Source organism: Physcomitrium patens, chromosome 11 (assembly GCF_059467195.1).
Source record: "Physcomitrium patens ecotype Gransden chromosome 11, ASM5946719v1, whole genome shotgun sequence".
Classification (NCBI taxonomy): domain Eukaryota; kingdom Viridiplantae; phylum Streptophyta; class Bryopsida; order Funariales; family Funariaceae; genus Physcomitrium; species Physcomitrium patens.
The window spans coordinates 4,522,317-4,543,693 of record NC_143420.1 but is presented as its reverse complement, the minus strand read 5'-3'; the positions used below and the strand labels follow the sequence as shown (position 1 = coordinate 4,543,693).

Here is a 21,377-nt window from a genome sequence, read left to right as displayed (position 1 = left end):
ATTGTGATTTTATTAAGATTGCAATAATCAACACACATTCATAAGAATCCATCTTTTTTCTTCACAAATAACATTGGAGCACCAGCTCGTGACTTGGAATATTGAATAAAATTCTTAGCCAAATTTTTCTCAATGTACTCTTTTAAAGTTGCAAGTTCATTTTGGGATAAATTGTAGATGGATCCAAACAATGGTTGAGTACCTTCTTCAAGGTCAATCACACAATCGAAAGGGCAATGCTTTGCCATGTTGTCCACATTTTTCTTTTCAAATACATCTGCAAAATCCTTACACGCCTTTGGAATTGTAGTTGTAGCAACCACACGTTTTGATTGTGGATTTGCATAGACAACAAACGTAGTACCTTGTTTGACTATCTTCACAAATGTTTTAGCTCTAATAAATAATTATTATTTAAGTTTTGGCTTATCAAGATTTAGAAGCTTTTTTATAGATCTGGGGGGTCTATGATCTACTAAAAGAAATTCTAACTTTTGTGATATCCAATCTATGTATGGATTATATTTTTTAAGCCATGAGAGTCCTAAAATGATTGGACTTGATGGTGATCTAATGATGTTGAATTTTACTTAGTTGCTATGGTTGTCAAAGGTTATTTTTAATGGAATCGTTTCATGAGTGTCATCTTTAGAGGATAAAGATCGACCATCTATTACTTCTACATTTATGGCTTTGGATTTTTTGACCTATAGATTTTGTGTGATCTAAAAAATTCTTTGTCAATAAAACATGCAGAGGTTCTCGAGTTAAATAATACATGACAATCTAATTTTGTAACTCCTAACCATATATGTATAGTAAAACAACAAGAAGGACTGGTAGAGAGTACATGACCTTTTTGATTTGTGATAGTGAAGAACCCAGCCACAAGGTTCCTACTATGGCTGGATGCCCTCGTTTTCTTGCAATGCTTTGAATGATGTGGCCACATTCCTCATTTGATATGTACATTGGTGTTTCTCTAAACAATTATTAACTATATGATTAGATTTTTTTGTAATATAAGCATAGGCCAAATTTCCTTCAACACTTTTTTTCTTACTTAGAAAGAAGTTTGAAGCAAACTGTATCAATCTGCATATCTTTTGCTTCCAACTACTCATTAGAGATGGGTGGTGAAGAAGTTGCAAAATAATTGGTGTATATATGTCGCATAATTGAAGAACGTTTATCTTATCATCGTTGAAATAAATGGTTATTGTACTTCACAGCTTAACTAATGGCTTCATAGAATGTTAGACGATCTGACATTGACAAGTATAAGTCCTTGACATTGTCTCTTAATCTCCAATGAAATTGACTCATCAATGTATCTTCTCTCCAATTTATATTACATACTAATTGTTAAAAATCTGAGGCATATGTTGATACAAAGCACGTTTATTGTCAAAGGCTTTGAATTTTAGTCGTTGAAGAATGAATCTTATCATGTTCACCAAATGCTTTTGTAAATGCTACCAAAAATGCTTCAAAATTGTACAATATAGGAGATTTTTTTTCAAATAATGGAGCAAACTTAGATAAAGCTTGAACCGAGAGTAGGGTTCCAACCAAATCAACACAAGATGCTTCAGTGGAATATCATTGAGCTTGAAGTAAGGTGATTAATCAAACTTGGTTTACAAAGTCACAAAATTTTGAGAGGGTACCATTGAACTTTTTCGGAAGGCTAATCCTCAGTTCTTTTGTTCTTATTATTGTCAGATCATTGCCTTGAGTGGGTGCACTTGCCATGTTTGAAGTAGAAATAGTCGTTTGAGAATTTGGAATCTCTATTGCGATTTGATGTGGTGGTTGAGGCACTCCGGCTCTTTGACCATTATATATGGTCATATATAATTCTTCATTGTCTTTTGACAAAGTCTTTGTTGTAATCTTCAATGCTTCAAGAGCATTAATAATAGAATCTAACTTGATGACTTTTGAATCTGTCATATTAACTTTTCCACCTTTTTTCATAGAAAATTAGAAAAATTCATACCTTCAAAAGAAAAAAAAAACTTGATCTATGATGCAAAGAAAAGAAATCAAAAGAATATGAAAAAAATGAACAATATTAATCTAGAAGAGGATAATCTGTAACTTTTAGAATACTATAGTACTTCTAAGGAGAAGGATAATCCATTCTTTATCAAAAAAGATCAAGCTCCTAATATTGTTTTATGGCAATCTCGATAAACTGTTAGGGACCATATATAAGACAAAGTTTCAAGACCAAGGAATGGAATTAATCTTGATATTAGAACAATAATTAGATACAAGGCAAGAAGGTCCTAGCTAGACTATAAGAAGTGAGTTGTTGAAACTAAAGATCCTCTTAGCCTCGACTTCTATATGTACTAGGTCCTAAGAAGCTTCTTAAGAAGTTTTTATGAGGCTTGAGAACAAAGCAAGCCTAAGATCCTTCTTCGGCAACTTCTTAAATCATCTAAAGCCTCCTAGAACCATCTAGAACCTCCTATGACCTTTTAGAACTTTCTTAGAATCTATTAGAATCTTCCAGAACCTTTTGGAACCTCCTAGAACCTGTGAGAGCCTTCTTAGAATCCACTAGTACATTGTGGAACCTTTTGAAACCTTTTGGAATCTTTTAGAATCTTTTAGAATCTTCTAGAATCTTCTTCAATTGTATGTTTGTGACATTTATTGCTATAACATCTTAATTTATTAATCCATAAAATCAAAAATGGCCTCTCAACTTTAACCATGTTTAATATTTATATAATTCATATATAGAAGATGAGGTGTCATGGATATACATATTTATCCTGATAATTATCTAAATAATAAGAATAAGTAGAAATAAATCAAAGTAGATAAATATGATAATATCTTATGAAAAGCTTCCTAAATTATTCATAAATAATGCTTTGCTTTTACACATGTCTTTTGGTGACTGGTAAGTTGAAAACTTTGCCAACAAGGAGGCCATGTGTCGACATGTTGACCACTTATAGTACAAATTGGACATATGGTGCACACCTAGGAAACTTGCCTTGTAAATTAAACATGTGTCTTGCAAATTGGACATGTATTAGAAATTCTATAGTATGTCACCACATAGTTCTTAATTAAATAATATATATAGAAGCAATAGTGAGGTCTTCCTTGCTCTTGTCAACTCCTTTCTTGCTTTTAATCTAATTTCAAGAGTCTTATGTTTTCTAATCTTTGGTAATAACCATTCTAGTTCTTCCTTAAATATACATACTTTCTTCTATTTTATCACTTTCTTTTTGACATAGATTCTACAAGTTTATGTATCTTCTTCCAATTTGTGTCTTTGACATGAGGAACAATAAAACATAAGAATTGGGTAAAAGATTAAGTTTCAAAAATATAAGAACCATATACACTTTCTACATAAATCTTTAATTCCAACTATAATCAAATAATAAGAAGAAAAAAAATTAATTAAATCTTCATAAAACTGCATGTTATTAAACAATGGACTTGTGTTATTTCTAAACCCACTTTTTGTACAAGTTCATCAAAAAAATCTTTCAAAATCCATCATTTGCTCACAGTGGGTTGGACACCTGGACAACGACTAATTTGACTAACTTGATTATGTCAAATGGAGTCGTCAGAAAAGAATGCAAACTTGCGGAGCTCAACTAAAATCATCGAAATGAGCAGAATCAAGCATGAGTAGTGGTGGATTAATCTACACAAACCAGTTCACTCAGCCTGAAAACCCATCGCATTGAGTGAAGAAAACATACTCTGGATCCAAATACCCAAGAGTTCCCCTCACCATGGTAGTAACATGCGTTTTCATTAGATTGTCTTGGTCGCTGCCCAACTTTGACAGGCCAAAATCAGCGACCTTGGCAACCATGCTCTTCGTGAGAAGAATATTTTGACTCTTGATGTCCCTATGGATGATTCTAGAACTGCAGCCGGTGTGCAAATATTCAAGCCCTGATACAAAAACGCATCGTTTTAGTCGGTATGGTAGGTCCACGTGCTTAGACCTCAGCCCCAACACGATTTGTCCACACTTAATTTCCACATGCAAAGTGACAAACTGCGAATATTATAGCAATTCCAAACTGTTGGACACCCGCTCACAGGGTCTTGTGTCAAGCTCAGTATCAAACAGATGCAGCAATATCGATCATACCGCAAGCAGAGTGTAGTGCAATGTTGAGACGCTGCTTCCATTCAAGGGGCTTTCCTCCCACTGCATTTCATTGCATGCCACAGATCAATCAATGCGCCCAAGTTCAACCGCAACGACGCTCCTGCTCACACATGTTCTGTGTCTATCCCTGAAGCTGATGGTCCACAAGGCTTTGACTCTATTTGTTTCCAAGAGAAGAGTTTCTAACCTTGAAGATGGTCCCATATGCTCCCTTCTTCAGCAAATTCGTATATTAGAACCTGTCTCTTCTCATCGCAAAAGCCTAGGAGCCTCACCAGATTCACATGGTTCACTCTTTTGAGAAGATTTACCTGTTACAACGTTACCGAATTACAAACTCAAATGAGATCCAGCAGATAATGAACAATACACCTCAAGGCTTAAACAACAATGAGGGACAGAGAAATCTGAATCCAAAACTGAGACAATGCTTTCCAAATACCTCATTAAGAAATTCATTTGTTCCTTGCTGAGAAGACGCATCAAGGACTTTCACCGCCACCTCTCTTCCATCTTGCAACTTCCCCAGGAACACAGCACCAAAACCACCCTTTCCAAGTCGCTTGGATTCCCAATTATCCGTCATAGCTAGAACTTCATCCCAATGATAATTCTTAACAGGATCTTCAAAAATTGAGTCAATTGACCTGACTTGTGGCCACGAGGCACTACGAGCATTCACTGGTATCGCCTGTGGACTATCAGCAGTCGTCGCAGATCTATGTAACCTGGGCGAACCACGACCCTTAAGTTCCATGTCTCCTGAGGTTTGCTCTGATCCATCGCCTCGAAGCGTCCCAGAGAATTCCTCAGAGCTTATGTCTGAGGTCGAACTTGATCTATAAGATGTTGAACGTTCATAAGCTTCGTGATGCCCACTCTCTGAGGCGTTGCTCGACTTACAGGCCGGGACCAATTCGGCAGAGTCACGCCGCATACTCCCTGAGGCGCTGCCTGATCCATAATGTGTGGGTGATATTTCAGAAACTTCGTATGGCCTGTATGCTTGTAGTGGCTCTGAGAATTCATGTGCGCTGCCCTCTAAATCGTTATGAGATCCCTGTGATGGTGGTGGATCAGACAGTCCCTGGAATTTGCCTTCAACGACGATGCTCGATTCCTATGATGTTAGTGACTCCGAAGCCTCATGTGGCTTGCTTCCAAGCGTCTGGCTGAGTCTGTCAGGTCGTTTGTTATAAAAAGGGGTCAATGAATTGCTCTTTAATTCGTCGCTTGAGCTTTGCGCTGGTAATCTTTCAGGGAGACCTTGTAAACTCCTTTCCATATAGTTGCTTGCGTCATATAATTGTGGTCGAGGAACTTCCTGAGCAGCGCTTCTTGAACCGGTCCTTGCTGGATATGCATGTGGGAGTTCAGAAAATTCCTGTGGCCTGCTCTTGAAGACTTTATTTAATCCAAATATCGCTTGTGATGAATCTGAAACTTCATCTGGCAGGTTCAATTCAATGTTTCTTGATCCATATACTACTGGAGGTTCTAAAATTTCCCGTGACTTACTTTCACTTGTATTGTCCACTCCATATGACTGTGGTGGTTTGAAGTGATCATGCGATCTGGTCTCCATACCCTGAAGAAGGAAGCAGAGCAAAGTGAGCACCTAAAGTGAGATATATTGAACATTTGAAAACGAAATCTACAAGCATAAAGCTTCCCAATCCTCTTCTGAAAGAAAAAACATACAAGATTGCATAGGACCAGGGTGGAAATGAAGCATTGAACTATTTAAGATAATGAACAATTAATTCCTCAAAACTTCGGAAAGAATGCTGGAAGATGAGTTTTTAACAATTCTAGGGGAATATATAAAGAAAAAAAGAACTGCGAATGTTCAGTTGGTCCCAAAATAAGATATGTGCTAGAAATATTCTTAGTATGGGATCTTTTCAATTATAATCCTATAATAGAAATTCAGGAACTAAGGAATATTTGAAGAAATACATGTATATGTTAACTTGCGACATTCACAGGAGTAAATAGATATACACACAAAGAATTAGAAATATAAGCGCTCCAATAACCTGAGAGGAAACACTAAGGACAAGGTTGCTTTGTTCCAGAGAATTAGGAAATTTGGAACCAATTAGGAAGTTTTTCGCTCCTTCTCCTGTCCCAGCTGCAGATGTAGGTTGCGTGATGGTATTATCTGCAACAATACTCTGTTCTTTTAAGTTTTCCACTTCAGAGACATCATGCTCTTGGTTTTCTTGTGGAAAGAGAATCTTCAAATCATTAAGCAGTTCTAAGATTTGCTCCAATCCTCGCTCGTTACTAAAAACATCATCCAGAGCCGGTGCCGTTTCCATTTTCAGATCATGTAGGACTTGTGCTTCTTTCATCAGCATTCCTGCAGTATCAAACTTGAATAACCCAGCAAGTCTTTCGAGTTGATTTTTTGAGCGTTCATGTGACCCTTCCAAAGCTGAAATTAATTCAACATTCAACTCCGTATCAGAAGGATCTTCCACCACTTTTGACCTTTTGAATTGATTTTGTACCATTTGAACCTGGAACATTTCAAAGATGAAAATGGTGTTTACGGATACTTTAGTAGAAACTTTGCCATCTTACGACATGCTAGAACACACTCCTCTTTACAGCAAATAAGGATAATTAATAAAATTTCAGATGTATAAATAAAAATAAATGCTCGAATGCACTGAATTAACTAGCTGTCGGAATCAACCTGCTCCTTGACTTCTTTAGCAATATCAAGAGAGTCCAATGCTGGCAACATTTGTAAAGCAAGTGACATTTCTGTGTTCAGCACCAAGAACTTATCTGCCACTTTTTGTAGCTCTAAGATCTGGAAAACAAAGTGGTTAGTAGGTTCAGCTAACTATATTACTAGCAAACCCAGGTCCATGAAGAAGAATATGACTGTATTTCCATGTCGTAAAATCCGCAAATGACTACCAATTAAAAGACAATTTTGCAGCGAACTAGAAAACAAAGGAAAAGCAAATTTCTTTAATAGTTTGCAAGACACAAAGATGGGTCTAAGCCAAAAGGAAAAACATGGATAATTGAGAAAACCTTGGGATTGAGTGTTTTCATTAATTAAGCTTCAAAAGTGAGACAAAAACTCACCAGATAAAGTTTACTTCCGTCATGGCACAGGAGAAGCAAAGATTTGGCTTTGTTTAATTCTGTGTCCAAAAAGTTAAAGCATCCAAAGACTTCTTCAGACAGAGACAATCCATTGTCCTTGAATTCGTCGAAGAGTAGAGCAAGGGCCTTTACACGTCTTATGAGAGTATAACACTCCTTTTTATGAGCTTTGAAATCTTTAATTGAAGTTACAACAGTGACAGTATCAATTATCTTCTCCAATAGAGAGACTTGCGATCTGCTCTCCTTGGTGTGGCTCAATTCCGATTCTTGTGGTGGTGCAGCAATTTCCTGAAGCTCACATTCTAGTGAGTTGCTAGATCCTTGTAATTCAGCCATCTCAGGAAATTCCTGTGTCCTCTCCATCGGGATGCTTAATCCAGATGATTCTGGTAGTTCAGGAAATTCCCGTGACACGCCCTCAACTGCGTCGACTGTTTTAAGCGCATCTCTTAGTTCAGAAAATCCTTGTGATCTTTCCTCAGCAATGATTGAGCCATATACTTGAGGTGGATCACAAAATTCTTCTGACATGATCTCCAAAGCAATGCATGATTCAAATACTTCCGGTGGATCAAACGATTTCATTGACTTGTCTTCTACGATATTGCTTGAGCCATATGCATGTGATACACAAAATTCTTGCGACCTATTCTCCTTGGCACTAACAATACCCTCAACTGGAGCTGCGGCCCCTACACTTCTCTCGTCGACGGAACGAGCACTCTGTTTAAGCACATATTTCGAATAAGCCCAACAACAATTTCTACAGATCGGCTGCATTACCTACGCTACGTCAATGACAAGCTGACCAAATATGCAATAAAAGACGTTCAAAGACATTTGGCACTGCAAATGGCGACGAATTACAAGTGGTGTTGTACCTCTGAATTTTCTTCTTGACTTTCCTCAAAGCTATGATGTTCTAGATCCAGTCCTAGTTCTTGAAAATATTCACCTGGCTCACCAAACTCATCAACTGCTTGAGCTACATTAGTGAATCCCTCTGAACTGTTCTCCAGAATGTTGCTTGGTTCATCTGGTCGTGATGATTCCGAAATAATCTGTGACCTGCTCTTTATGGTGGCGCTTGATTCATTTGTCTGAACTTGTTCAGTAAATTCCTGTGACAAGCTCTTCGTGGTGATTCTTGATTCATCTGATTGCGGGGATTCAGAAGCTTCATGCGAACTATCCTTTGCGGTGATACTTAACTCGCCCGCTTGTAGGTGTTTAGACAGCTCCTCTGACCTGATCTCCTGGGGGGGATGATACACCTAGAAGAAAAAGAAGAATTAGAAGACATATCATCAACAAACTCAATGCAGTGAAGACCTACAAGATGGATCTTTGATGTTGATATTTCAAACCTGGATTGGAAGCCTTCGACAGTGCTCATTGTCGTGATTCACCTCACTGTTGGCAATATCAACCTCCTCCTGCATGTGGAATTATACACAGAACCACAAGCAAAAACAGCGGCTTTGCACTTGAGTAAAATCGTATTAACTGCACCTTGTTTTCACTTAGTTGCCATTCAAAGTCCAAAAATAAAACAAAAAAACACCTGTAGCAAAATATTTAACAACAATTAGCAAGAGTAATGTTTAGATAGGTTTACGTAGATCTTTACATCAATAAGACAGGGCTTTTACATGTCTGTAAATCTTACGATACAAAGCTCCACCTTTTGTCCACCGGTTGTCTTATCTTTTACTGTAGCCGTTAAGATACCACATGCATCGATGTCAAAACGCACGAGGATCTGAGGTACACCATATGGGGCAGGGAGGATCCCAGACAACTCAAATGTGGCAATCAATATGTTGTAACGTGTTCGAGTACTTTCACCTTCATAAACTTGGATGCATATGCTGTCCTGGTCATCATGAACTGTTGTAAAAAGTTGCTCACTGCTCTTGGGAATGCTGGTATTTCGAGGATGCATCACATGCATCACACTTCCGACTGTCTCCAACCCCAAGGAAAATGGAGTGACATCGACCACAAGATAGTCCGAAAATGCTCTAAAACAATAGGAAATTCCACATCGAGCAGCAGCCCCAATAACAACACCTTCATCAGGATTGGTGAACTTGTTCAATTTTGTTTCGTCATTAAAGAATTCAGCCAACATTGATCGCAATTTCGGAATATGGCTGGAGCCACCAATCAACAGAACCTCATTAACATCGGCTTTGTCCACTTGCGCATATTGTAGACAATCTTCTACACACTTAATGCATTTTTTGAAGAGATCCATATTCATCTCCTCGAAGCAGGCACGTGAGATACTAGAGTGGAAATCAAAATCTTCAAGCAAAGAATCGATCTGAATGGTGGTCTCCATCTCGGAGGAAAGAGCTATTTTGACCCGCTTTGCTTCATTTTTCAATCTCCTCACAACACGTGGATGACTTGTGATGTCTCTCTCGTGCTTTTGCTCGATTTCATGAATAAAATGATAAATCAGCCTCAAGTCAAAATCCTCTCCTCCCAATTGGCCGTCTCCGCTTGTTGCCTTAACTTCAATAACCCCCTCTTCGATGTTGACCAAAGTGACGTCCAACGAACCACCTCCAAGATCGAAAACCACTATCTTCTTCTCACCAACTGATTGGAGACCGTTTTCCAACGTGTAAGCAAGAGCGGCACAAATTGATTCACTGACAAGAGTCACGGTTTCTAAACCAGCTACGCTACAGGCATACCGGATAGCTTGTCTCTGTGCAGAGTTGAAGCAATATGGAACGCTGACAGAAGCTCTATCCACAACAGACCCCAAATACACCTCTACCAGATCTTTCATCTTCCCCAAGACCATGGAGTACACTTCGTCTGCAGAAAAAACCTTCTCTTTTCCCTTGTACTCAACATGTATCATGGGCTTGTCATCCAGACCACAAGCCACTCTATATGGCCACTGGATGCGCATTTCATCAGAACTCATGCCTAATTCGCTGAATTTTCTCTCAACTAACCTCTTAGCATCTGCAGCACACAATTGCGGTTACATTTTGATTGAAATATGATTCATTTTCGTTCAAACTTCGGACGAAATCAAAGGCTTCAACCTCAAAACATGTGTTGTTCAATGCACCTATTTCAAGATTACAGCTGAAAACGAATTTCAGTTACTCTGAGTTTTGGCTCATGTCTAGAGTAATGATCACAACCAACCAGTGACCAGAAACTTACCAAACACTGTATGTGCAGGGTTTTTCGACACTTGATCCTTGGCAGCATCTCCAATGAGACGCTCTGTTTCGGTGAACGCGACATAGCTGGGCGTGGACCGTTTGCCATGGTCATTGGAAATGACTTCGAAACGATGTTCCTCATCCAGCCAGATCCCAACACGACTGTTAGAGGTTCCTAAATCTATGCCGATAGCTGCTCTTATACGCTTCGATTCAGCCATCGCATGGGCAGGCTCTAAGCGGGCTGTCGAACACTTTTGGCCAGGACCAGAAGAAATGCAGTGAAAGCTATGTTTCTTCCCTCAGTTCACATAAAGTAACTCGTCACCTTCACCAAAAATCCTTGCTGGAATCCCCGGTTAAACTCTGGAAGCATCTCGCGATAATTTAGCTACTCCTGGACACCAAAGAACACATCCACTCCCAGACTTAGTGATTAAAAAGACAAACTTAAACCCTGCAAAGTATCTCCCAGCAATTGTCACATTCTTTCGAATTTTATGGCACTAGAAAAAAGAGGAATTGGTACTAGAAAATGGTGTTTGACTACCTACCTTCCGAAAAAACCTGTCACAGCTCCCATCCACCCTTCAGCGTACCGACTCCCATATTGTAAAACAATCATGAACATCTACTAATTCAGGGTATCGGGGCTAATTTGGAGACGGATCTTCCCATCAACGATCTGATCCAGCTTGCCCGCTTCCTTATACTTCATCGTCCACTCACCCAAATTAATCAGCTCATGTGGGAGTTCAGGGTTGATTGCACACAGCATTTCCATGAGGACTATACCAAAGGAATACACGTCTGACTTCTGCGTCACCTGTTGCCTGCGAAAGTACTCGGGATCCAAGTAGCCAAAACTACCCTTCACAGTCATGCATTCACCAATTTACCAATATGGGATATTGACATGAGAAGTTGACATTTCACATTCCACAGTTTAACACATACTTCATCAAACTCCGTAAACTCAGGTTGTCCAGGACCCACAAGCTGTTGCAAACGTGCAGAGGCAGGAGAGTCGAATACCGACTCGCCACCGAGTTAGGTCAGCAAGGTAAAACATCTAGAGATGAGTGCAGAGGTCGAGGAGCAGCACAGCGAGTGGAAGCGGAGGGGGGGGGAAGTCGCGACCAAACCCTGAGATCGTTGGCGTTGCATGTGGTAGATGCTGCAACCCAGACTGTGCGCGACTGTGTCTGGAGTGCAGAGGCTGGACCAGCTCGACGCCGGAAAGTCGAGATGCAACTTTTGCCGAATCATGGAACGAGCGCTTCCGATGGATGGAGGGAGTGGATGCGAACATCCACCATGGGGAGCAAGTGATAGGAGCTGCTTCCAATCAGCCCTACCCTGGTTTGGCTTAGCCCCAGCGGGTTGCCGTCTGTCGTGTTGTCTCATTTAGAATTGTTTTATTGATCGGAGCAGAACTAAATAAAAGAAACAAAGACCACAACGAATGTTTCAACTGTTGAACACACTAAGTAGAGATTCCCTCATCAATCTACGCCAAAAAAAACTCACCAAAATTCCAAATTGAGAAACATGGATGTATAGAACAAAAAGAAAAAAGAAAATACTGGATTGAAGCCAATATTACTGAGAACAAAAAGCCAATGGTTGTTACAAATACTAACATCCTAACAAACCACTCATCAAAAATCCAAACCAAACAAGATAAAGTAGAGGATAAGAAAACTACTATCCTAATAGAAACCATTATATCTTGAGAGTAAACTGCAATCAGCAACGCAAGAAAAAATATTTCTTGAAACAAGACAATCAAGATGGACCATCACAATGTGGTTTTAAAGAAGGATGTTTCTTTCCTCTTTCCTCCAATCTCTTCAAAGTAGAGTTAATCACCACTTTAAACAACACAAACCTTAAGAAAATAGCGATTCTATACTGTCAAAATGTTACACTCAATCTAAATATATCTAGAAGAGCAGTACACCTCAGGCAAGCCCGTTGCAACAGATCGTCCAACCCATATATCATGATACAAGTTGAAGTCCCAATTATCCAAATAGTTGTCTAACGTGCTTCCTCCAATGCGAACCTGCCCAGAGTGACACCGCTGTGGCGATTGAATGAACTCAAGGGGTCGAGACCCCACTCTGGAAATACCACATCCTCATCGCAAGAGGCGACAAGGAGGCCTCCGACGCCCTTAACGACACTGGCAAATTGTCGCTTCCTGTCCCAAAGCTATTATCCGGCACCGAAACGAGTCGACATCTCCTCGTTCAGCTCATGCAACGACAAGGTTATTTCAAAGCTGTGCGGGATCATTCAATCGCCATCACTGTGTCAGTGAGGTGGGGTGGGGCCTAGCGTTGCATGATGCACCGCACTCAGCCTCCACAATTCATCTCTCCGGAGTGAACAGCCTGCCATATGTCAGCATTTGATAAGACTACGACACTTATCGAACTACGATGCATATCTAATTTGCAGCTCATACTGTTTCGGACAATTTTGCTTACGTTCTTGAGAATCACTATTCGGTAGAATTCATAGAAAGAAATATAGTAACAATTTGTTTCTGCATACCTTCTAAGTTCTCAAATAGTTCGTGAGCTCCTCTAATAAGAACATACTTTTGGTGGGGTCTCAGGTTAGGTTCTGAGCAGATTTGACGCTCATAGCTCCGCATGCGTTCTTGGGCGACTACATTGACTTTCAGGGTTTTCCAGCACACATCCAGGTTGAAACCATTCTGAATGTGATCCAGAAGCGCCTGCAACCACAGTGGTTGGTGACCATCTTGTCATTAGAATCAGAATATCACTTGGATATTGTAATAACTTGAGCTCTCTTCCATGGGAAAATTGCGGGAAGGCATAATTAATTTCCTTTCCGTAAGGTAGAATGTAAATCTACTACGTTGAAAGTGAACACAAGATAAATTGCATATCTTGACCTAGCACAAGAATTACTCTTAATAAACAAGGGCCATCCTTGCGGCTCTCTGCGTAAATGAGAACTTAAAAGAGATGAATATGTCACCTACTCAGACCAAGCGTGCAACGTAGTAACAAATTCGACAGTTGCGGGAGACTATTATTAGCTGGAAAATGATCACAACACACGGGCTGGTGTTCTTGTGAAGCTTCTGGTGCTACTCTTCGATCATACATCCCGCATCATCGTCATTGCACTGCAGGTTAACACCAAACCAGCAAAATCTTTAAGATTCTCAGCAGAAAAATGCAAGATCAGTGGTTGTCAATGATATCATCATTCTTCTGTTTTACTGAAACTCTAATTCTTCGAGTCCAAATCTATCATATTCTTGAATTCATATCAGGTCATTCTCCCTTGCTCCGGACTGCGGGTAAAAAACTCTCACCTGAACAACAAGAATTTCATCACGGATACGTTGACCCACACCACCTTGTCCTCCACGACCTCCAGTACCTATAATAAGACGGACCATCTGTGTTCTCAGGCTATTTAGAGTATATCTCTCGAAGCAGGTTGGTAAGTTTGTCTTGAGCTGAGCTGATTTCTCGGCACCAATATATTTCTTTGTAAATAACATGCACGTTTGGAAGTAGAGATGAAGTTTGGAATGCCCACTAGATAAAAGACGATCAACTTCGGCTACAGGAAATGAACCCACATCCCAAGAACAAGAATTTGAGATATAAATATAAAACTAAAAAAGATAATTATTTCACCCTGTCCGCCCAACCACTATCGGTTTGAGGAAAATGTAGCCGGAGGCAAATCCCTTCTTTCCCTCTTTCCCTCTTTTCCTCTTTTAATCAACTAACCTGAGTTTGTTGTAATTTTGTTTCAAGGTAACTGGCTGGTGGCCATGGACCGCAACCAGACCGAAATTCCAGCCAGAGCAAGCCCTCCTTGCACCTTGGCCTGTTCAGTCAACCCCGTAGCAAAATTGTATCTGCACACCACCACAAAAATTGAAACTACATGACCATTTATTTTTGTGAGAAATTAGACATATAAATTCAGCCAATACAAATGTTGACGATATAAAAAAGAATTAACATGCCACTAAGAACCTGACTCTCTGCTAAGATCCAGAACGTGCACAAATAAACAACTTTGGGAAGATATCATGAAAACATATTTAATTTAAATGAAATGCAAGGGTACAACGTTTCTGATCAACCACCAACACCCGGACGTTACACCCTGCTCCACAAAGAGATGTGGCTATTTTAAAACCTAACTTGATACTATCAAAGCATCGCTAAATCATGTGCAACGTTTTCTATGAACACAGCCCACACATGGTACAAACGAAGGGGATCATTTCAATGATCAGAAGAGATACAAAGCCAATAAGTCTGCTTGTAAGGAGAGAAAAACCAAAAAATACTTCCCGACTCTTTTAACTCCAGATGACACCTTCCAAGTCAGCAAATAAGCAAATAGACACTCGGACAATCCCAATCTGGATGGTCATAAGTTAGAGCCTCATATCGGTATATTAATTATCCTTTGAATCAAGACTTAAAATGGCAGTGAGCCATACCTTCCACAAGGATTGCTAAGCTGTGAGGATTACGCCTAGCCGATTTCTCCTCAGAAGTCTCCTTCAGTATTCTTCATTCTAACGATACCCTCGATGAATCGTCGAAAAGCTTCAGCACATCAATTCGCATGGACACTATCTGACGATGGTTGTCGGCGTCGGTGCCCAAAATTCCTTGTTCAAAGCTTAAAATAGTAACCTACGATTATGTTGCTTCGTTTAGCCGCACGCAGTCCTCCAAGGTCGAGATGGCTTCAACCATGCCAGGTCTTACATCCCCCTGCTCTTCCAAACACTGATCTGATCAACTTGCCAGCTTTCTTTAACTGCATCGCCCAGTCACCCAAGTTGACCTGCGCACGTGGAAGTGCAGAGTCGATTGCACAGCACTTCCTTGAGGACTACACCGAAGGAGTACATGTCAGACTTTTGCGTCAACTGTTGACTGTGGAGGTATCCGGGCTCCAAGTAGCCGAAACGACCCTTCACAGTGGTGCACACGAAAGTTTGCTCCATGACAGGTTCAACCATCGCCAATCCAAAGTCAGCAACCTTAGCAACAGGATTCTCGTCAAGCAGGATGTTGCTTGTCTTGACGCCCCTGTGAATGATACCCTGGCCGGTTCCGGTGTGAAGGGAATGCAAGCCCGTGTCGCACCAGTTCAGATCTCCAGTCGCTGCTTCCGTAAAGGTGGCTTATAAGAGGTCAATTGGCCATGTAATCATACACCAAGATAGTCTCACTACCCTCCCCGCAATACCCGATCAGCGAAACAAGGGGGGCGACGTCGAAGCTTTGACATAGTCGCAATCTCGGTTTCGAACTCATGCACACCTTGCTCGGATTGACGGTGTCCCTGTTTCACCGCCACCTGCGACCCATCTTCCAACTTGCCATGGTAGACATCGCCAAAGCCTCCTCTTCCTATCACTATTTTGAAGTACTCCTTTGCAGCAGCTATCTCCGCAAGTGAGAATTCTCTTGCACCTGGCAGTCGTGGAATGAAAAATACATCCTTGATCAGGTTGAATATTTTGCACATTCTATCATCCAATTGTCCGTGGCTATATGCATCCAGGCCAAACTTTTCTGGATAAGGAATCAATGAAATTCAAGATGACCTCCAGGCTTGGCAGCATTCACGCAGTTATCAATCCGAGGTACCTGACTGAATTCTGCTTTGAACACCACTGTCCCTTCAAGCCCGCTAGAGTTTCCTTGCTCAGGGCTTGGAACATCAACATACCCCTGAGATACTTCATGTAGGTGCAAGCAGTACTCCAAGTTTGACAGGACCTCAACCATGCTAGGTCTATTAACACCCTGCTTTTCCACACACTTCAAAGCAGTGTCGACAAACTTATTCAGGGTATCGGGGCTGATTTGGTGTCGGATCTTCTCATCAACGATCTGATCCAGCTTGCCAGCTTTTTTTAACAACATCGCCCACTCACCCAAGTTTACTTGCTCACGTGGAAGTGCAGGGTGGATTGCCCGGCGCGCACACAGCACTTCCATGAGGACTACACCGAAGGAGTACATGTCAGACTTCTGCGTCAAATGTCCACTGAACAAGTACTCGGGATCCAAGGCGTCGCTGCCAATACTCCTAACAGCCGTGGTCACATAAGTTTGCCCCATGGCAGGTCCAGTCTTCGCTATTCCAAAGCCACCAACCTTAGCAACAAGATTCTCGTCAAGCAGGATGTGCCTTGACTGGACGCCCCTGTGAATGATACCCTGGTCGGTTCCGGTGTGAAGGTAATGCAAGCCCCGTGCCGCACCAATGCAGATCTCCAGTCGCTGCTTCCACGCCAAAGGGGCCCTGTTTGTTCCGTAAAGGTGGTCCACAAGAGGTCCATTGGCCATGTAATCATACACCAAGATAGTCTCACCACCCTCCTCGCAATACCCGATCAGTGAAACAAGGTGGCGATGTCGAAGCTTTGACAAAATAGCAATCTCGGTTTCGAAAAAATTTATACGTTGCGGAGTTTGACGCTTTCCTCGTTTCACCGCCACCGGCGACCCATCTTCCAACTTGCCAAAGTAGACATCGCCAGTGAATCCTCTCCCTATAATTCTTTTGAATTGCTCCGTTGCAGCAGCTATCTCCGCAAGTGAGTAGTCTCTTAGATCTGATGGTTGGAAATGAATGAGAACCTCTGTGGAGATTTCGTATTCTGGATTTTTGATCAATCAACCGTCGTTTGTTTTGGATTTGCATGCCAAACCTTTTTGAACAACGAATGAAATGAGAACTACCTCCAAGCCTAACTAATGTGAACAATGAATAAATAAAACTGCAGCGTACCTGCAGACCGAGCAACATTCTCGACTTTACTCAAATTGGGTCGAGACTTGACAGTTTGACATTTCACATTCCGCAATTCAACACATATTTCATCAAATCGAGGCCGTGCACTAGCATCTTGGCTCCAACACCTCCTTATCAATCGCTCCAATGAAGTTGGACAATCTTTTGGTAGCCCAGGACGATCACCCTTCAATACCTTCTTCTTCACCTCATTATGTTGTGCTATGTCATAAAAGGGCACATCTCCAGTCAAAATCTCATAACACACCATTGCGAAACTATACACGTCACCACCAAAAGGATACTTTGCTGTCATACCGACATTTGTCACTTCTTCTTGCCCTCCATTTACACTTTCTTTTATCATCTCAGGAGGCATCCATCGTGTTGTCCCCGTATTCAGAGTCTGGTTGCTGTAAGTTACACTCCTTTCTTTCGTCTTTGACAACCCAAAGTCTGCCACCTTTGCCCATATATACCAACTTCTACCGTCTTTTCCTTTCACCTGTTTCACAAGGATGTTCATCGCCTTCAAATCTCGGTGAACAATCCTCATTTCGTGCAAGTACTCCATGCCTCTTCCAACTTGAAGCATGAGGTCAACTGCTTCCAACATGCTAAATGGACAACTGCGACTCTCGTCCTCTGCCATGATCTTCCGCATTAACCCGCAAAGGTCACCATCCATCAACTCCATTACCATGCAGCTCTCCCGCTTACCTTCTGCATAACAAAGCAAGGACACGATATTGGGATGAGACAGCCGTGCTAGGATTGATACTTCCTTCTCAAAATCTGGGGAACTTGGTGCATAGAACGTCTTCTTGGCAACCTCAACTCCTAGCCACATTGCTTTGAACACAGTAGCAAAGGAACCTTTTCCCAACTGCTCCATCTCTTTCAAACTCTCCATGTCCACGCAATATGCCCCTGATGAACTGCCTCCCAAGTTCTGCCTTTGGGGATCAAGCCTCTCCAGTAGAAGAGAAGCCAGCCGGTACGTTTCTGTGCTCACATTTTCTCTTCTCTGGAGCAATGCATTCAAATCCCCTACCAACGACTCTCTATCATGTGATGCCTTCTCGTTGACAATTGCAACTTCAGCTTTGAAAATGCTCTCAAGTACTTCCGTCGATCTCAAGCTTCCAGAAAAGAAATGTGCTAACATCTCCAAGTCAAAACTTGTTGACAGAATATGCTCCGGCACATTTGTCATCAGAAAGGCGGCTTGAATCCATTCCTCTTGGCAACAACTTCGGATGACCTTCACTGCCATGTAAGCTAAAGCATAAAACAGCTTGAAAACATCGATATACTTTGCCTTGTCCTCAAGGGAAAGAAACCTTCTGTGGAGGAACGACTGTGCACTCTCGACAGCAGACTTCAGCTTATCAGCTAGATGTTTGCACAGTTCAGAGTTGACTTTAGGTGGGCTGGAAAACGCACTTGGCGTAGTCATCTTTTGAGCTCGTTCCCTGCATTCTTTGGTGAGCTTCAGGAACTGCTCGAGAGTGTTGGCTGCATAAAGAGCACAATCAACACGTCATTCGGCACATTGTACCAGCGTTAGGTCTTCCGATCTTGTAAATACACACAGAAAAAAGGAAATTATAACTTGAGTTCGTACTCAGTAAAGGAAAAGAGAACTGAATATGAAATTGAACGTCACGACATTTGTACACATAGTGTGAGTGCAAGCACGCAACACGGATGCTCAAACTACACCTAGCTGCACGGATCCTTCACTAAATGAGCGGAACTTACCATATTCCGCAGTAAACTTCAGATTGGACGTACTCTTGTACAAAGACTTTGTCATCTTGCAAGCACCCAATACTCATGGAAACCTACTTGGAACTAGGCAGGGCCATGCTCCGCTCTTATAAAAATGTGAACATTCAATGTATTACCTGCACCTTGATTCTTTAAGCTGCTTTCAATAACAATATACCCTAGGAACGAAAAGACGCAGAGTTTCCTATGCACTTGAATTCGACTTACATCGTAATCTGGAGGTAGATTTTGAGGTGAGGGACACTCTTTGACTGTGCTATGTGCTTCATTACCAATTACATACCATCTAACTTCACAGGCCTTGAACGACGAAGAATAGATACTCTCTATTTGCAAGAATGACCTTATTATTCGCTATTCTCACTAGCAAACTCCGCAACCCACGCTGTCCAGGACCGACAAGCTGTTGCGATCGTGCAGAGGCGTATACCGACTCGCCACTGAGTTCGGTCGGAAAGGTAAAACATCTGGAGGAGAGTGCAGAGGCCGAGGAGCAGCACATCGAGTGGAAGCCGGGAGAGAGTCGCGACCAAACCCTGAGATCGTTGGCGCTGCAAAGTGGCAGATGCTGCAAAACACAGAGTGTGCGCGATTGTGTCCGGAGTGCAGAGGCTGGATCAGCTCGACGCGGTCAAAGTTGAGATGTTTATTGTGCAGTGGCGTAGACCAAGCACGACGGCAGAACATCCCCCGGAATGGCTGAACTGCCGATGGATGAAGGAAGTGGATGCGAACATCCATCAGGGGGAGCAGGTGATGGGAGCTTCTCCCTGTCAGCCGTGCCCAGGTTTGGCCTGCCCCCACCGGGTTGCCCTCTGTCGAATTGTCCCATTTAGAACATATTTTGTACAATGGCAGATTTGTCTTGTTTGAGTTGGAAGGCTAGTTTCATATTCAATCACAAACTTTGAGATTTTTATTTACAAATGAATTTATAGAACTCCAATAGATGAAGATTGATATATATATATATATATATATATTTATGTAGGTTTTTGATGAAAATATTTTTTACTTTGTAGAGCCATAAATAGGACAAGATAAGATAAAATACATATAAAATTAGTATCATTATTCTAAGATAAAATTAAAGTGGCCAACATGTGCTTATATACTTCTATCAAGTTTCATCTATTTTATTTCTATTTATATAGCTAATGTATGTATTTGTTACATTATCTTCATCTCCTTTTTTTGACAATAAGTTCTATGAAGAGGAGTTGAATTGTTTCATAAGTTGATGAAGCTGAAAATCTATTGAATGGTATTAGCAACAAGCTTTAATGTTATAACCCTAAACCTAAACAAGTTTAGTAGCCTCTTTTAGACATCTATATATAATACTTATGAATCTTGGTGATGCTCAAACTTTTGACTTCTTAAATAAGTTATCCTTGGTCTTAAACATATTTACTTAACTTTTTTATTTTTACCTCTTATCTTTGAACTATTATAACTTATTCATATTAACTCAGATATACATATTTGTTACATCTTAAGAAGGATAAAAATTATCTATCCAAAAAGACATATTTTAATTTGTACTTTATTTTTTACTTAATGATATTTCACTAAAAATACTACAACTAGTTTTAGGAGTGTGTGATTGTTTTATTGAACTTCTTTCACTTATTTTATGTTTTTTTACTATTATTTCTTTTAACAGTATATTTAAATTTCCATCACCAATTAAAAGCAATTCTTAAGTAAGTCTATCTTATAATTTAGGTTGAAAACAAATATTATTTTTACACCTTTATATATTTTACAACAAACATAGTATTGTTATATTTATAAAAATTCATCTCTTTTAAATAAAGATAGAAATGTGGAAAACAAGTTCAAAAGGTGACTACATTAAGTTTTGAATCAATCTAAATTCAACTCTTAAATATGCAAAATCTTGCTAATAAGTTGAAGTTAGTTGGTGAGAGTGCATAATTGATCTTCCACAAAAAGGTTTCTTTTTCTAAAAGACATGGCAAAATATTTCAATGTATCTCAATATAAATAATGATATAAAAAATCATAAACGTATTTCAATATAAATAATCATATTTCAACTATTTTTATTACTATTGCTTGTTTATTTGTAATAGGTTTTAAAAATATTTCTCAATATTAATTTGTGGGATTGAAAAAGAATAAAGAATACTATACAAATAAAAGCATTTAGATGTCATTCTTTTTGTTCACACATGATATATAGAAGTGCATGCATTTTTATAAGTGCATATTACACTTAAATAACT

The 21,377-nt window shown here is 40.4% G+C and overlaps 2 protein-coding genes across 5 annotated transcripts; both read right to left on the bottom strand.

Moving 5' to 3' along the window:
• Positions 1 to 805: 805 nt before the first annotated feature.
• LOC112288541 (receptor-like protein kinase HERK 1) lies at positions 806 to 5,286 on the bottom strand. Its single transcript, XM_024532803.3, has 4 exons — positions 4,611 to 5,286; positions 4,356 to 4,479; positions 4,148 to 4,207; positions 806 to 3,945 (listed from the first exon to the last, which is right to left on the bottom strand). The coding sequence occupies exons 1-4, from the start codon at positions 5,103 to 5,105 to the stop codon at positions 3,707 to 3,709; spliced, it is 918 nt and encodes a 305-aa protein (XP_024388571.1). The 5' UTR covers positions 5,106 to 5,286; the 3' UTR covers positions 806 to 3,706.
• On the bottom strand, positions 5,286 to 16,120 carry LOC112288540 (uncharacterized). 4 transcript variants are annotated; one of them, XM_090254164.1, is made up of 14 exons: positions 15,014 to 16,120; positions 14,286 to 14,416; positions 13,859 to 13,926; positions 13,516 to 13,666; positions 13,060 to 13,246; positions 11,052 to 12,896; positions 10,496 to 10,894; positions 8,970 to 10,288; positions 8,668 to 8,736; positions 8,182 to 8,574; positions 7,277 to 8,023; positions 6,873 to 6,992; positions 6,208 to 6,693; positions 5,286 to 5,756 (listed from the first exon to the last, which is right to left on the bottom strand). In XM_090254164.1, exons 7-14 carry the CDS (start codon positions 10,716 to 10,718, stop codon positions 5,289 to 5,291), a joined length of 3,825 nt encoding a protein of 1,274 aa, XP_090110290.1. In that variant the 5' UTR covers positions 10,719 to 10,894; positions 11,052 to 12,896; positions 13,060 to 13,246; positions 13,516 to 13,666; positions 13,859 to 13,926; positions 14,286 to 14,416; positions 15,014 to 16,120; the 3' UTR covers positions 5,286 to 5,288. The 4 variants fall into 4 exon arrangements, with proteins under 4 accessions (XP_090110290.1, XP_024388570.1, XP_090110292.1 ...); XM_024532802.3 differs by having other exon boundaries at positions 13,520 to 13,666; XM_090254166.1 differs by having other exon boundaries at positions 13,859 to 13,945; positions 15,014 to 15,351.
• Between the last annotated feature and the right edge of the window lie 5,257 nt (positions 16,121 to 21,377).